The 15,623-nt window shown below is 44.4% G+C and overlaps 3 protein-coding genes across 7 annotated transcripts; 1 reads left to right on the top strand and 2 right to left on the bottom strand.

Annotated features, from left to right (window-relative positions):
- Positions 1-2,793: 2,793 nt before the first annotated feature.
- LOC147966363 (uncharacterized) lies at positions 2,794-3,762 on the bottom strand. Its single transcript, XM_087530800.1, has one exon. It carries the CDS (start codon positions 3,760-3,762, stop codon positions 2,794-2,796), a length of 969 nt encoding a protein of 322 aa, XP_087386926.1.
- A 4,206-nt stretch (positions 3,763-7,968) lies between these two features.
- LOC147966362 (uncharacterized) lies at positions 7,969-8,836 on the bottom strand. The gene has a single exon (XM_087527236.1). It carries the CDS (start codon positions 8,808-8,810, stop codon positions 8,082-8,084), a length of 729 nt encoding a protein of 242 aa, XP_087383362.1. The 5' UTR covers positions 8,811-8,836; the 3' UTR covers positions 7,969-8,081.
- Positions 8,837-9,321: 485 nt separating this feature from the next.
- LOC125531515 (uncharacterized) lies at positions 9,322-13,594 on the top strand. 5 transcript variants are annotated; one of them, XR_015608861.1, is made up of 6 exons: positions 9,322-9,485; positions 9,665-9,789; positions 10,523-10,569; positions 10,668-10,788; positions 10,928-11,029; positions 12,533-13,594. XR_015608861.1 is itself a non-coding variant. In XM_087528840.1 (6 exons), the coding sequence occupies exons 2-6, from the start codon at positions 9,693-9,695 to the stop codon at positions 12,569-12,571; spliced, it is 381 nt and encodes a 126-aa protein (XP_087384966.1). In that variant the 5' UTR covers positions 9,322-9,485; positions 9,665-9,692; the 3' UTR covers positions 12,572-12,992. The 5 variants fall into 5 exon arrangements, 2 of the variants coding, with proteins under 2 accessions (XP_087384966.1, XP_087384967.1); XM_087528840.1 differs by having other exon boundaries at positions 10,693-10,788; positions 12,533-12,992; XR_015608862.1 differs by lacking the exon at positions 9,665-9,789 and having other exon boundaries at positions 12,533-12,989.
- Positions 13,595-15,623: the final 2,029 nt, after the last annotated feature.

Genomic DNA, 15,623 nt, shown 5'->3' with positions numbered 1-15,623 from the left:
GACTCACGTCAGAGGCCTTTTCGAAAGAAAAAAATTCAAGGGGTTTTCCACAAAATAACAGGCCAAACGTCCTATCTCTTTCGTTGAGTGGCTGACAGTAGGGTCCCACGCCATGTGGCGCGCCTAGTCAGCATCATGTCTGTATACAAACATGTTGTGCACCGTATATGCATGTCAAAGCCAAGTTGCAGTACCAGTTCAATGTATGCCACAAGTTTTGGCACCAAAGTAAAAATTTTGCGCCAAGTTTTAGCACTAGTGATGTAATTGACTCTTTTGTATATTAAAAGATATATTTTAAGTTGTGTGTTCTGCACAAAGAAGAAAAATCTTTGATCTTTTTTTTAACACGGTACAGATGCAAACACTTGTACATACGCACATACACTCACCCTTATCAACGCACACATGCACACCCTATCCCTATGGGCACCTCCGAGAGACTGAGTCGGTAAATCATCTTGACATTGACAACTTTGCCACAAACGCCTTCGTAGTCAACGGGAACATCCCCTCCCACTGAACGCTCATTGCCGAAATGCGTGAAATAAATCCAGGAAAATGCGAGCACCAATGTCAAGTCTAGGACTTAACTCTGGTGTGCTATGGATAGCGATGTCCTCCTACCCATCCAACCACATGTTAGTTCAGAAAAAAAGAAATGTTCGATCTATAACAACAAATAGTACATTCATCTAGTTTTTTGTGTATCACTAAAATAAATATATTTCTTCATGACACTTTACAAGTATGTAGCGCGGTTTCAATCCATTAAAAAAACGTACCCTTAAATCTGTTTTTATATGGGCTCCAAATCACCGAACCTTTTTAGCGTTTTTGTTAAGAGGGGTCAATTTGTCTTGCAACCTTTACCGAGAAGTCTTGTCAAGGCGCAGAGTAACGCCTTGGCCCTTGGGAGACTGAAATAGCCGATCACCCGGAGTACAAACAATTCATAAGGAGGTTTCTTTGCAGATGGAGTATGTGAGCTCAAGCTCACATGATCTTAGATAAACAACAAAAGCCAAAGAAACATTGATGTTCTGTCTACACGCATGTAAATTTTCACGATGAAATCATATTTGTGGAGGTGTGGGCACAAAACAAAAACGATGCTAAAAAAATAGTGTTTTTGGAAGCATTTTGGACCACCAATTTTGTTTTCTTGTCCACACCTCCACAAACATGATTCCAACACGAGAATTTGCATGTGCGTAGAAAAAACATCAACATTTCTTGCCAAAAGAATAAATTTTTATTATTTTTTGGATTATACTGTTCACTTGAGATCATGTCAGCTCGAGCTCACAATAGCACTTTCGGGTTTCTTTCTTCTTTTTGTCTTTCTCATTTCAAAGTATTCCCTCCATATGTGAAAAGAAGAGTCACAAATTTTTGTCCCATTTTATAAGAAAAATTATCAACAACTACAATACGAAATTAGTATAAAAAATTCAATAAAATATATTTTCATATTATATCTATTTAGTATCATAGTTGTTACTATTTTTTCCTATAAACTTAGGTAAACTAGGCACCATTTGACTTGAGCCAAAAGTTATAAGCCTTCTTTTGGAATACAGAGGGAGTAACATACAATACTCCAAGGACGAGTCCCTCAAGGGAAGACTTTTCATTGAAGTCTAGATTTTGTAATGAAATTTCGGAAGAAAAAAAACAAGTTTTTTTCTTGAGGGGAGAAAAAAAAACGAGTACACGTTGGATGTTATTTATTAGGCTTTAGGCCCATGTAACATTTAAATTCTGGAAAAATCTCAAAGGTCCAAGTGTTCTGCTATGACATGTGTGGGAGTTTAGTCGCATAAAGAAAGGGTTGGGACCAGATTATAAAGGTTGCTTTTCGCTCTTTCACATCCCATTGAAGTATGAGAAGAGGGGTGGTACACACACCTTTCTCCTTGGCCCCCAGCCCGCCCCTCCTTAATTAGCATGACTTCCCCGCCGATGGCATGGGTGAGAACTCTGACGGTGCCAAGAAGAAGGCCATCGTGGCCTTTAATTTCACGATTGTAGGGTTCATGTGTCCTACATACATGAAAATTTTCTTTAACAAACATTTTTAAGTACGTAACACACAAAACAAACAAGTGTGTTAGTCTACAGTAGCAAATAGTGCATACATTATGGTTCCATATATTTGTCTTTTATATGAAGGGGAAGGGATTGTTGGAACCCACACATCGCGTAGAACAATTCCCTTCTTGCAGGGTCGTAGCCTCTTTATATAGGAGTAGAGAAGTGGTCGTAGATTCTGAGTCCTTGTTGAATGTTTCTCTTCTTTTCTTCTTCCCCAAGTTTGATAGGCTTGCCATGTTGAGGGCCAGTTTTTTTGGGCAATTCTTCTAGAATTGACCCCCTCCCCAGCTTCTCCCAGAATTTGGGCAAGTAGAGCCAATAATGTGATCTGATCTTTTCGCCTTGCCTGGTTCTCCTTCATAGTCTTCGTTGGTGTCGGAGCTGCGCTGTCTTGTCGCCGTGTGTGAGGTATGGCTTTGATCTTCATGTGTCTCCACACGGCCTATTCAGTGTGGATTGGTCCGACGATCGTCTATGGCGAAGTCGGAGTTGCTTCTCAGAGTTTGGGATGGCGATGATGCCTCTAGGGGAGAAGTGATGATGATGACGTCGTTGTGCTGTCTCGATGAGGCCCTCTTTGGAGTGGCGTGTGTGGATATATTGTGTGTGCCGCTCAGCGGTTTGTGATGATTTTCGCCTGGTTTTTCCTTAATTAACTGAGCAATTCTCTTTTGCCTCTGTTTTAAAAAAATCTTTTCATGGATGATGTGTAGGTATCAGCCAAAATGGCTGCCTCGATAGTATTGCGACATCTTCACATACCCGCAATTCCTCGGTGTTTGTTTCGATGTCATACACGTGCAAGCATTTGTCGTATCGGCTCATCCAATACACGCTGTTAGGTAGCAACCCAAACTTGCTAGCCGAACACCATCCCACGGCATGGTTGCTCGTGCTAGCAAGTATTGCCCGATCACCGATGTTGTCCACCTTAGCACATCTAGACCTGGCAAAATCCATCTTGTAGACGGCGATGTCCGCGACCTTGTTGGTGTCTACACCCGCAAAGAAGATGCACAACGCGTGGAGCTCGCCGTCTAGGTCAAAGAGAAAGTGGTTCCGATGCAGACACACTTCCCCGTTCGGAGGTAAGGTGAGCTCGACCCCCTTGGTCGTCATGGTGGTGAAGACTGGCACCGGCGAGAACTCAAGCACACCGCACTCATCCTTGTCCGATACTGGGTAGTAAAATTTGCCACCACACGCCACGAGCCCAGATATGTGCTCCTTAATCCACTCCCGGTATTCTCCGAGTACGGCCCACCTGCCTCCAAGATCATACTCATGCCTGACCCACTCCGACGTGGTCGAACCGGCGTGGCAGTACCATAGGACGGTGCTCTCGCATGGCTCGGCCAGGACCACCGTGCAGCCCCCGGGGCCGGCGGGGTCACCGGACAACGCGCGTTCAGAACCCAATGGCGGAGCTTGCGCCAACGTTGGCAGCTCAACCTGGCCGTGCTCTGGATCCTGTGGGTCCCACAGAAAGGTGGCGGAGGTGTCAGGGTCCCAGGCGAGCACCCAGCCCTGCGCGGTGGCCCAGTTCCGCTTGGCTAGCAACGGGCCGATCTCGCATGGCCGGTACTCGCCGTCGGAGGCGCCGTACAGCTTCATCGGCCGCTTGTCGCCATAGTTGAGGACGAGGCACGGCAGGGACGTCGCCATGGCGCGATTTTGGCTGAGAGACTCCACTCGGTTCGATCGCCGCGTAAGGTGTGGGAGCTGGCTCGATGACCCGGCCGATGCGGTGCCCGTTGCCTTATATATAGTCGTGCGCACGGCGCCGGGGCATACCCCAGTTCGAAGTCGGCGTCAGATGCCGACGTGGCCGTACTTGGGTACGAGTCGGAATTAAAAACCAAGCACCGGCTCACGTGGTCACGTCGTCATCTTGTTGGGAGTCTTGTGTATCTTGCTGTCACTCGTCCGGATATCTCCTATCATGTCCATATTCTGAGTCAGTTTATTTCGGTTCCCACTTCAGTTCACTATAGTCACCTTCTTCGTGTTCTATGATATCTTCGTGGCACGATCTCTCATCGTCTCTTTTTCCCCCTTCTAGCTCGTTACAGCTCCAGGCCTATTCGGATGCTACGTGGGCTAGTGATCCTACGGATCGCCGTTCACTTTCTGCCTACTGTGTCTTTTTTGGTGGTTCCCTCATTTCCTGGAAGACGAAGAAACAGACTGCAGTTTCTCGTTCGAGTGCAGAGGCCGAGTTGCGAGCTATGGCTCTTCTGACAGCAGAGCTGACTTGGTTACGATGGTTACTGGAGGATTTTGGTGTGTCTGTTACTACACCTACCACCCTCCTGTCGGACATTACAGGTGCTATCAGTATTGCGCGGGACCCTATGAAGCATGAGCTTACCAAACACATTGGTGTTGCTTGCAGACAGAGTTCTGTTGCAGATGTTGTTGGTGAGTAACTACATTTGTAGTTTGTCAATTTCATTTTGTTTAACTTCCCCGTGCAGTTCGAAGGGAAGTCTATGGCTTATCTGAACGATGCCCTGTAATTGTAAACAAAGTTGTAAGAAATGACATTATTTTCATGTCCGGAGCAATTCCATTAACTATATTGCCATTTTGGCAAACCAGGTGTGCTATTTAACAACCTTTGTTGCGGCTAAATATCAGAAATCATTACAAAATAACTAGTAGCCCAGTTCGTGGTCCTAAACTTTAAGAAAATCTTTGAATGAGATAGTGACCTCAGTTCTAACTATACATTATTTTCTGGCTATCTTTTATCTTGTTGAAAAAAATCTCCTGCATAGAACTAATGCAAAACAGAACGTTCCATAAGTCTATGGGAACTGGCTCTCTATCCTTCATGGTCAGTTGGTCACAACATATTCCAGTTAGATGAATGACGAATAAGGTGTGGCCTTTTTTTTAGTAGGAATTTTTGTGCTTGGGAAGAGCTTTCTGTTGTCAAAACACCATTCTGCTTCACTCACTTATCTATAGACAGTTATATTATTTGATGGTTACACATGCAAAATATTTCAGCTTGCTTATCTTGCACAAATAATTTGTTGCCCAGTTTTTCAGAAACATGTTTATTTGCCCAGCTTGTGCCTTTGGTGTCATGTCAAAACTACCATGTACCTTATGGTACTAATATTCTTTTTTTCAAGTGTTATGTTATAACATCATGCAGTTCAACTTCCTTGACCATTACCGTGCACATGGAAAAACAAATCTGCCATGTATTGTGCCTTTTGTTGCTTTGCAACGTGCTGGAAAGTGAATAGTATGCTATTTCGCTTCTCCATTAAATATTGGTTGATTTTACTGGAGAGATATTATGTATAGGACCATATGTACATGTTATCTCATTATAGGACTTTTATGGAATACGAGGTGGTAGTGTTCACATCCTCACATTTCTTATCATAAGTTTCCAAGTTATGTAGTACTTCCCAAAATTAATGTAAATGGAATGTGACGTTGCATCGACACTTGCTAAAGTTTTGATGATGCCATGGAGGCCAAGAAGGATGGTTTTGTGGTCAGAGATGCTAAGCTACAGTAAAATTCGTTTCAGGATCTCCCTTTATTTCCTGCAGCTCTTTGTATTATTTGGATATGACCTGTTTGAACGGTCCATTCATAGATATATTTGATTCCTATGTTTATGGGCAGCGATCTGTGCCAGCGCACCGGCTCAATTGTTTGGCCGGTCAAGCCCCAGCCGTCATATCTGGGCCCCCTGAGTCGTCAAATCATTTGTCCCCAACTTCTCTCATCTTCAACCTCCCGCACGGAAAAGGGAGAGGCTTGCCTTCGCACGCGCCGACGCCTCCGCACGTGCCAACCGCCTCGCCTAGCCTCCTCACCGCTGGTCGCCCTCACCGCTGGTCGCCGCCCTCACCTATGCCGCCTTCATGCGTTTCTCACCTCCGTGGATGCAGCAGCGTGCGCCCATGGTTGCACTCGTGGTTGCAAGCTTGCAGCTCCGGGGGAGATGGCCGCATCTCCGGTGGCGCCGGCCGCCGGCCGCAGCACCTGTCATTGTGCTCGCGCCGTACCTCACGGTGTGCCCACCCGAGGCTCTTGCTGGTTCGAACAAAAAACGACATCGGTTGTAGCAAAAATGTTTATCGCTTCCAGCAAAAACGCTTACCACTGCAGCCCGCCGTCGTCATTGTAGCAAAAATGTTAACCGGATGTAGCTTCTATGGTTGCCGATTGCAGCAAAAAAATGACGTGGTTGTAGCAAACAAAAAAAATGAAAAAAGTTTCCATCGTTTTCAGAAAAGCTTTGACTGTGATTTGCTAGTGGCAACAAAAATGTCAGCTGTTAGTAGCAAAATATTGTGCTGGTTGCAGCAAAAAATGCTCGCCGGTGCTGCCACCATGCCGTCCATGGAGCAAAATTGAACACCGGTTGTAGCTTTTGTGATTGCCGGTAGTAAATTTTGTGATTGCCGGTTGCAGCAAAAACAGCTTCTGGTTGCAGCTCACATCGGTACATCCAGCAAAACTCTTGTCAGCCGCCCTCCGTGGTTGTATCATCTTTTCTACATGGTTGTAGCACCGACTTTGTTGGATCCAGCAAAAATCACTTTTCAAAAATCCGCCGTCTTTTATTTCCAGCTTTTTTATTCATCGGTTCCAGCTTTTTATTTGTCGGTTGCAGCATTTTTCTCAACCGGATGCAACACTTTGTAGCAGAAAAGAAAAACTTAATGTGGCTGGAGGTAGAAGAAAGGTACCAGATAAGGCAAAAGATAACTAGGGAGAAAAAAAGGCAGTCATGTGGGCCCCATATCGTGCGTGTGAGACGTGCGGGAGCAGTTTGCCTGGGATCGTGCCAGCGTGGCAAGAAAATTCAGCGTGATACGTGTATTATGCGCGTGAGTGAGCGTGACCGGCCGAAAGTTGCGCCGGCGCGCCGTATATAAACATTTCCCTATGTTTATATAGAAACCGGGCTGGACGGAACGTGACTTCACTTACTGCTACAGTAAGTTTTGAATTATTTTTTCTACTTACATCATCCCATCTCGTTTCCATTTACTCTCTCTGGAGAGGGCTCAACTAATAGCTGATAATAACCTCGGCCAAAATACTATGGACAAGCCAGCTGCAAATAGCAACCCTTTAAATGCATAAATGCACGAACCAAATTGTACATGTAAACAAATTGGGAGTTTTGCTATAACAGAAAATATACATACCACCTTGCACCTCTCAAATGTAGGTTATGTTTTGAAACTTAATTATAAAGTAGAGGCGAGACGGCGAAGAATTGATCTAACTACTACTCCCTCCGTTCCTAAATATTTGTCCTTTTAGAGATTTGAAATGAACTACCACATACAGATGTATATAGACATATTTTAGAGTGTAGATTCACTCATTTTGTTCCGTATGTAGTCACTTGTTGAAATCTTTAGAAAGACAAATATTTAGGAACGGAGGGAGCAGATGACATCGAGCATTACAAATGCCGCGGTATAATTTGATACAAACAAACATTTTATTTCATCATCACCTATAAGTAAAAGCATCAAGCATTACAAATTCCATGGTATAAATTTTTATTTCATCATCAACTATGTGTAAAAGCATTGAGAAATACAAATGTCAAAGTATAATTACATATAAGTGGACCTTTTATTCATCATCAATCAATACATATGTAAAAGTGGTGAAATACTTTAGTGCACGTTTTTATCACAATAAAGCCAATGACGTCATGTGGTGGATGTTCGAAAATCACCCAAATTGAACTCTTCATGGACGATGTATGGGAACCAACCAAAACGGCACGCTTGATAGCTCCGCGACATCTTCAAATTCTAGCACTTCCCCCTTGTTTGTTCTGATGTCATACACGTGCAAGCATTTATCGAAAGGGCTCATCCAATGCACAGTGTTGGGAGGCAACCCAAACTTGCTGGCCGGACACCATGTTGCATGATAGCTGCTCGACCTCGCAAGTATTGCCCGATCGCCTATATTGTCCACCCTTACACATCTTGACCCGGCAACCCCATCTTGTAGACGGCCACATATTTGACGGTGTGCGTGTAGAGATCCACAAAGACAATCCTCACCGAGTAAAGCTCGCCGTCCAGGTCCAAGAGAGAGGAGTATGCATGATAACATTCTCCCCTGCTGGGAGGGGAGGTCAATCTGACCTCCTTGGTTTTGACAATGCTTAACGCCGGCTCCGGCGAGAACTCAAGCACACCAGATCTGTTGGTGGAGATTGGAAAGTAAAACTTGCCATGATAAGGTGCTAGACCAAAGGCATGCCTCTTGATCCACCTCCGGTATTCTCCGAGTACCACCCAACTGCCTCCAAGATTGTACTCGTGCCTTACCCATTCCGGCGCAGCCGAACCGGCATGGCAGTACCATAGGGCGGTGCTCTCGCCTGGCTCGGCTAGAACCACCGTGCAGCCATCAGGGCCGGTGGGATCGCCGGATAGCACGCATTGAGAGCCCATGGGCGGGGCTTGCGCCAACGACGGCAGCTGGACCTGGCCGTGCTCTGGATCCTGTGGGTCCCATAGAAAGGTGGCGGAGGTGTCCGGGTCCCAGGCGAGCACCCAGCCCTGCGGGGTGACCCAGTTCCGTTTGCTGAGCAGCGGGCTGACCTCGCACGGCCGGTACTCGCCGTCGGCGGCCCCGTACAGCTTCATCGGCCCCTTGTCGCCGTAGTTGAGGACGAGGCACGGCAGGGACGTCGCCATGGCGCGATTGGCTGAGGGACGTGGCAGCTGGCTCGATGACCCGGCCGATGCGGCGCAGTTGCCCTATATATAGTCGTGCGCACGGCACCGGGGCATAGCCCGCATGAGCAGTCTGAGTCGGTTTCAAAGACCGACGTGGCATAGTACTTGGGTTCGAATCCGAATCAAAACCAAGCAGCTATACGTAGTCACCGCGAAGCACGCGTACATCTGAACACATCATCCACATATTCCATTTAGAGTTATTAGATTAAAACAACAAATACATCTATTGATCTACTACATACCTGAATTTTGTATTAGACAATATATTTTACCTAAAAACTAAAAAGTACGCGCGACACTTTTCAGCAAGAACGAGCGGCCGTCTCCTGGCCACAGGATCACGCCGTGATCGTGCCGCGGGTGGGCCAGGTGCCACCTGGTCGGAATCACAGGCGCGATCGTGGGCGGTCTGTCCATATCTGCAGTGGAGGGAGGCCCACTTGAAAGTCAAACAACTCGAGCTGTTCTTCTCTCCTCCGTCTGTGCTCTCTCGAGTTCTCCCCCCTCATTCCTCACATCTCGCCACCGCACGCACCTGAAAGGGCGGAAGGGGAGGCGGAGTTCTCAAATCCAGCGGCGAGATTGCCGGCGGCGACCGCCTGGAGTCGCTGTTCCTCGTCGGCATCGTAGGTACCTAGATATCTCCTGGATTTCTCTGTCTCGGGGAGGGCTAGTTCGGACGGTGAAAGAGCGGATTTTTAGGGTTCCAACGTCGTCAATTGGTTCCCGTTGTTTGATTCGAGGTGCATGTATTTCGGCACCTGATTTGACATCTCACATCTCCTTCGATTTTGGTGGTTCTCTGGCAGCACATGCACGAGACGCGGGTGCCTGTGCATGTGCGGGTGTACAGGTACACGTTTACGGACATATTGTACGCATATTTTGGCTCCGGGCCAGGCAGCACGGGATGCAAGCAGGGAGCATCGATTAGGTGGGTTCTCGTTCAGTTTGCCGCAGGGGATCTAGGGATGCTTTTGTTGTGGGTGCTTGATGAAATTGACAGATTATGCAGTTTTTTTTGGTGTTTCACGGGGTGGGTGAGTTGATTCTGTTGTTTATACAAAACGCTATATGGATTGGTGTGCTTGATTAAATTAGTTGGCTAGTGAGGCTTGTGCAGTTGCACAACATGCTCTATCTAGTTGGCTAGTCAGGCTTGTGCAGTTGCACAAGAGGCTCTACCTAGTTGGCTAGTTAGGCTTGTGGAGTTGCACAAGAGGCTCTACCTAGTTGGCTTCTTACTAGACTTAGCAATTGGTTTTCAGTTCTTGTGTTATTGGAGGAGTGAATTTTGTGGGTGTATATGACCTATGGAGCTTGGTGAGAAATGCGGTGGTTATACAGGGTTTGCGAGTTGCAGTAGGAGTTTACATATTTGTTTCAAATGTTTTTGTGCAACCGGGCAGCCCACTTTGTGCAACTTGTTAGATAGAACTTACCAACATTATGATAAAAATAGCCAACTTAATTTTTCTTCTGATGGAGTATTGTGTTCTGGGTGGCATTTATTTTTTGTTCAACTAGACAGCAAATCATGTGCAACTTTTCTTTTAATTCAGACTAGCCAACTTCAAATATAAAAGTAGCCAACCCACCACATTTTCTCTCCCCTGTGCAACTTCTGTTAATTTGACTAATACATTGTTCGCATTTTTTTGTTACAGAGACCAAAATGGATGGAGAAGGAGATGTGCCTGACAACAAAACAGAGGTTCCCATTTTTCTTTTCTTTTTATCCTATTAGCACTTTAATTTTTGGGGTTCTATCCTTTGACCATTTTATTATGCCCTTTTCTTTTACCCTCTTAGCATCCCAATGTTTTGTTCATTGTAGGGTTTTGTAAATTTGATCTCACGACGGAACTCAAAAAGGGCTGCTAAGCGGCAGCCGCGTGGCGATGATAAGGACGGGGATGGAGAGGGTGACGATGTGAGTGGAGAACATCACTCCTTTGGAATTTATTTTCCTTCATTTTTCTTTTATCCTTTAGGTTTTTTATATGGCACACATACATGTTTATTTTTTTTCTCAACCCCTTATGCTTGTTCATTTTTTTACACAACTTTAGGGTGGCGAAAGATTCCTCTTAGTAAAACTGCAGAGAAGAAAGGTGCCCGTGGAGGCAGTATCCAAAGGGGTAGATGCCACATCTTCTGCAGCAGCCGCTGAGGTAACATAAAATTCCATCGGGAATACTTTTTACTCCACATACAGGCAGCCAAGTGCATTAATTTTCATACATAGTTGTAGAAGGACTAATTAAGCATTGGCATGCTCAACTTTCTCAGTTGATCAATGTTGCCATCTTCAAGTTTTTTTAGAATTGTCCCAAGAGTATGTAACTTGGCATCCTCAGGCTTTCTAGTTGTAGAATAGTATCTAATTAGTTGGCAACCTCAGTAATTCTAGTTGCACAACAATATACAACTAGTTGACATCCTCAGCTTCTCTAGTTGCACAAGAACTCAGATTAGTCCCATCTTAAAAAAATTGAGGATTGCCCAATAGTATCTAATGACTTGGCATCCTCAGGTTTTCTAGCTGCAGAAGAGTATCTATTTAGTTGGCACCCTCAGCAATTCTAGTTGGACAACATTATCCAAGTAGTTGACATCCTCAACCTCTCTAGTTGCACAAGAATTGAGATTAATCCCATCTTACATTTTTTGAGGATTGCCCAACAGTATCTAATGACTTGGCACCCTCAGGCTTTCTAGCTGCAGAAGAGTATCTATTTAGTTGGCACCCTCAACAATTCTAGTTGGACAACATTATCCAAGTAGTTGACATCCTCAACCTCTCTAGTTGCACAAGAATATCTCATTAGTTGGCATCATCAGCATTTCTAGTCGCATAAGAATATCTCATTAGTTGTCATCACCAACATTTCTAGTTGCAGAACAAACAAGATATCAAGTTGCCATAATCAACTTTTTAATCTAGTTTTCCAGAGAACAAATATTTATATCTGAAATCTAAAAAGTGCATGCGCACTTTCTGGGCGAACCGAGTGGCCACTTCCTGGACGCACGATCGGGTAGCGATCGTCTCGCTCGTGCGTCAGGTGCCGCCTGGTTGCGGGATCAGTTCCGCCGTGGATCGTGGGTGGTTCTATCCTCATCCGAACATGGGGAGGCCCACCTGTAAGCCATAAAGCATAGTTCGTGGGCGGCGGTTTCGAAACTGCAGCCTGAAATCTCTCCTCGTCGTTGCTCTCCCCCCATTTCTCCCCTCTCCTTCTCGATTCATCTCCGCCGAATGGGCCGCGACAGAGGGGCGGCGGGTCTGCGGGTGCCTCTCCGCGGGGAATCGTTGGTCAGGGGCATGAGAATGTGTGGTGGGTCAGCGCTTTGCGCCGGTGTACGATAGGTAGCACAGGATGCACGACGATAGCGCCTATTGAGCGATTTTGATGTCCATTTTGTTGTTGCTCAGCCGTAGGAGTTTCAGATTTGTTCATTGTTGTTTAGTTGCACAAATTTTGTACTCAGTTGGCTGCATGATTATACTAGTTGGTTGTCCATATGTTGTGCATTTGCACAAATTATCCTGCTCAGTTGGCTCCTGGTTCTACAGTTGGCTGCATGATTATACTAGGTGGGTGTCCATATGTTGTGTAGTTGCACAAATTATCCTGCTCAATTAGCTGCTTGGTTATACTAATGATGTGCAGGTTTATTTTTCAAGGAGCCGACATAGATTCTGCACATAATTTGATGCTACAATTCTTATACACTGCTATTTGGACGAAGAAAGAAGATTCAGATGGCAGAAAATAGTTTTCATCTTTTTCTGTTTTTCTTTAGTATATTGAACATATTTTCCCTACTGCATTTTCTGTGTGACAAGACTATGTATGCTTGATGTTACTATGTTTTGTACTTTATTAGTCTACTTTGTTTTTGTTGCACACATTGCAGCAAAAGTTGGCCTGGATCCATGTGTGGTTGCACAAATATCAAGGTTTTTTGCACACACACTACATGAAGTTTTATTGTGCTGTTTGCAACTACTCATTGTGTTTATTTGCACATATCCATGCAAAAGTTGGCTTGCATTCATGCTTAGTTACACAAATAGATGGTTTTTTGCACAGGCACTACATCCTGTCTATCTTTGCATATGCAACTACTCCTTTTTTGTTTATATGCACACATCCAGGAAAAAGTTGACTTGGATTCATGTTTAGTTGCACAAATAGATGGCTTTTTGCACAAGCACTTCACCCTATCTATTTTTGCATATGGGTTGGTTTATCTGCATGCAACCAGGCAAAAGTTGGCTTGGATCCATGTTTTAGTTGCACAGGAAAGTGTTTTATTGTGCAAAGATCAGATTCAACTCTATTTGCTGCTTCATGTTCCTTCTTCCTACAACTATGGAGAAGACCGGAGAAGATTTGTGGCAGATCCAGAGGGAAAGGGAAGGGGAAAGTGAAGAAGGATGAGCTGGAAGCTAGAGGGAAGTTACCTGATGCTGCTGCCTACTATGGCTTTGTACTCCCTCTTCTTGGAGTTGAAGCTTTTCTGGCCAATTTCTTCACCTAGTTTTGCTCTACCATGGCAGCTCTGTAGGGTTTGGATCCAGGCCTAGGATCTCCTTTCGTGGAGAAGAAGAAGGGCGACCCGTGGGGGGAGGAAGTGTGGGCGAGGTGTGCGTGGGAGGCATGGGGACGTAGTGGTTATCACTTGACAGCGATGGGGGAGATTTTCTGTTTGTTGGGAGCGTGGCTAGTCGGGTCGGAAGAAACTTTCCTTCCTGGGACCAAGGGGGACAGGAAGTTGACTTTTATGGCTGGTCGCTCCATCGCGCTAGTGGGCGGCCGGCCGCCCACTAGACGCGCCCTATATTTTAAGTTGTGTGTTCTGCACAAAGAAGAAAAATCTTTCATCTTTTTTTTTTGAACACAGTACAAACACAAACGCTCATACATACGCACATACACTCATCCCTATCAATGCACACACATGCACACCCTATCCCTGTGAGCACCTCTGAGAGACTGAGCTGACAAATTATGCTGAGATTGACAAGTTCACCACAAACATCTTTGTAGTTGATGGGAACGCCTCTCGCACAGAACGTACATTGCCGAAAGGCCTGAAATAAATCCAGAAAAATGCAAGCACCAGTGTCAAGTCTAGAACTTGAACTCTGGTGTGTTGGGGATAACACTATCCTTCTAACCATCCAACCATAGATTAGTTCGCAAAAAAAGAAATGTTCGATCTATAACAACAAATAGTACATTCATCTAGTTTTTTTTGTGTATCACTAAAATAAATATATTTCTTCATGGCACTTTTACAAGTATGTAGCGCGGTGTATTCATTTTTTTTAAAACATACCCTTAAATCTGTTTACATATGGGCTCCAAATCACCGAGCCTTTTTTTAGCGTTTTTGTTAAGAGGGGTCGATTTGTCTTGCAACCTTTACCGAGAAGTCTTGTCAAGGTGCAGAGCAACGCCTTGGCCCTTGGGAGACTGAAATAGTCGATCACCCGAAGTACAAACAATTCATAACGAGTTTTGTTTGGACATAGAGTATGTGAGCTCAAGCTCACATGATCTTAGATGAACAACAAAAGCCAAAGAAACATTGATGTTCTTTCTACACGCATGTAAATTTTCACGATGAAATCACATTTGTGGATGTGTGGGAAAAACAAAAACGATGCTAAGAAAATAGTGTTTTTGGAAGCATTTTGAAGAATCAATTTTGTTTTCTTGTCCACACCTCCACAAATGCGATTCCAACGCGAGAATTTGCATGTGTGTAGAAAAGACATCAATGTTTCTTGCCAAAGGATTTTTATTTTTATTTTTTGCCATTTCTTGAATTATACTGTTCACTCGAGATCATGTCAGCTCGAGCTCACAATAGCATTATCGGGTTTCTTCTTCTTTTTGTCTTTCTCGTTCCAAAGCACTCCCTCTGTATGTGAAAAGAAGGCTTATAATTTTTTGTCCATTTTATAAGAAAGATTATCAACAACTAGAATACAAAATTAGTATGAAAAACTCAATAAAATATATTTTCATATTATATCTATTTAGTATCATAGTTGTTGATATTTTTTTCTATAAACTTAGTGAAACTAGGCACCATTTGACTTGATCCAAAAGTTATAAGCCTTCTTTTGGAATACAAAGGGAGTAACATACGATATTCCAAGGACGAGTCCCTCAAGGGAAGACTTTTCATTAAAGTCTAGATTTTGTAATGAAAGAAAAAAGACAAGTTTTTTCTTGAGGGGAGAAAAAAACAAGTACACGTTGGATGTTATTTATTAGGCTTTTGGCCCATATAACATTTAAATTCTTGAGAAATCTCAAACGTCCAAGTGTTCTGCCATGACATGTGTGGGAGTTTAGTCCCGTAAATAAAGGGTTGGGACCAGGTTATAAAGGTTGGGATTCTCTTTCACATCCCATTGAAGAATGGAGTATGAGAAGAGGGGTGGTACACACACCCTTCTTCTTGGCCCCCAACCCGCCCCTAATTAGCATGACTTCCCCACTGATGCCATGGGTGAAAACTCTGACGATGCCAGGAAGAAGGCAATCATGGCCCTTACTTTCACGATTGTAGGGTTCATGTGTCCTACATATATGAAAATTTTCTTTAACAAACATTTTTTATGTACGCGACACACAAAACAAACAAGTGTGTTAGTCTACAATAGCAAATAGTGCACACATTATGGTTCCATATATTTGTCTTTTATATGAAGGGGAAGGGACTGTCGGAACACACACATCG

Source organism: Triticum urartu, chromosome 6A, assembly GCF_056163025.1.
Source record: "Triticum urartu cultivar PI428250 chromosome 6A, HENAU_Tu73, whole genome shotgun sequence".
NCBI lineage: Eukaryota > Viridiplantae > Streptophyta > Magnoliopsida > Poales > Poaceae > Triticum > Triticum urartu.
The sequence above is the reverse complement of the archived record's forward strand: the minus strand, read 5'-3'. Positions and strand labels throughout refer to the sequence as shown.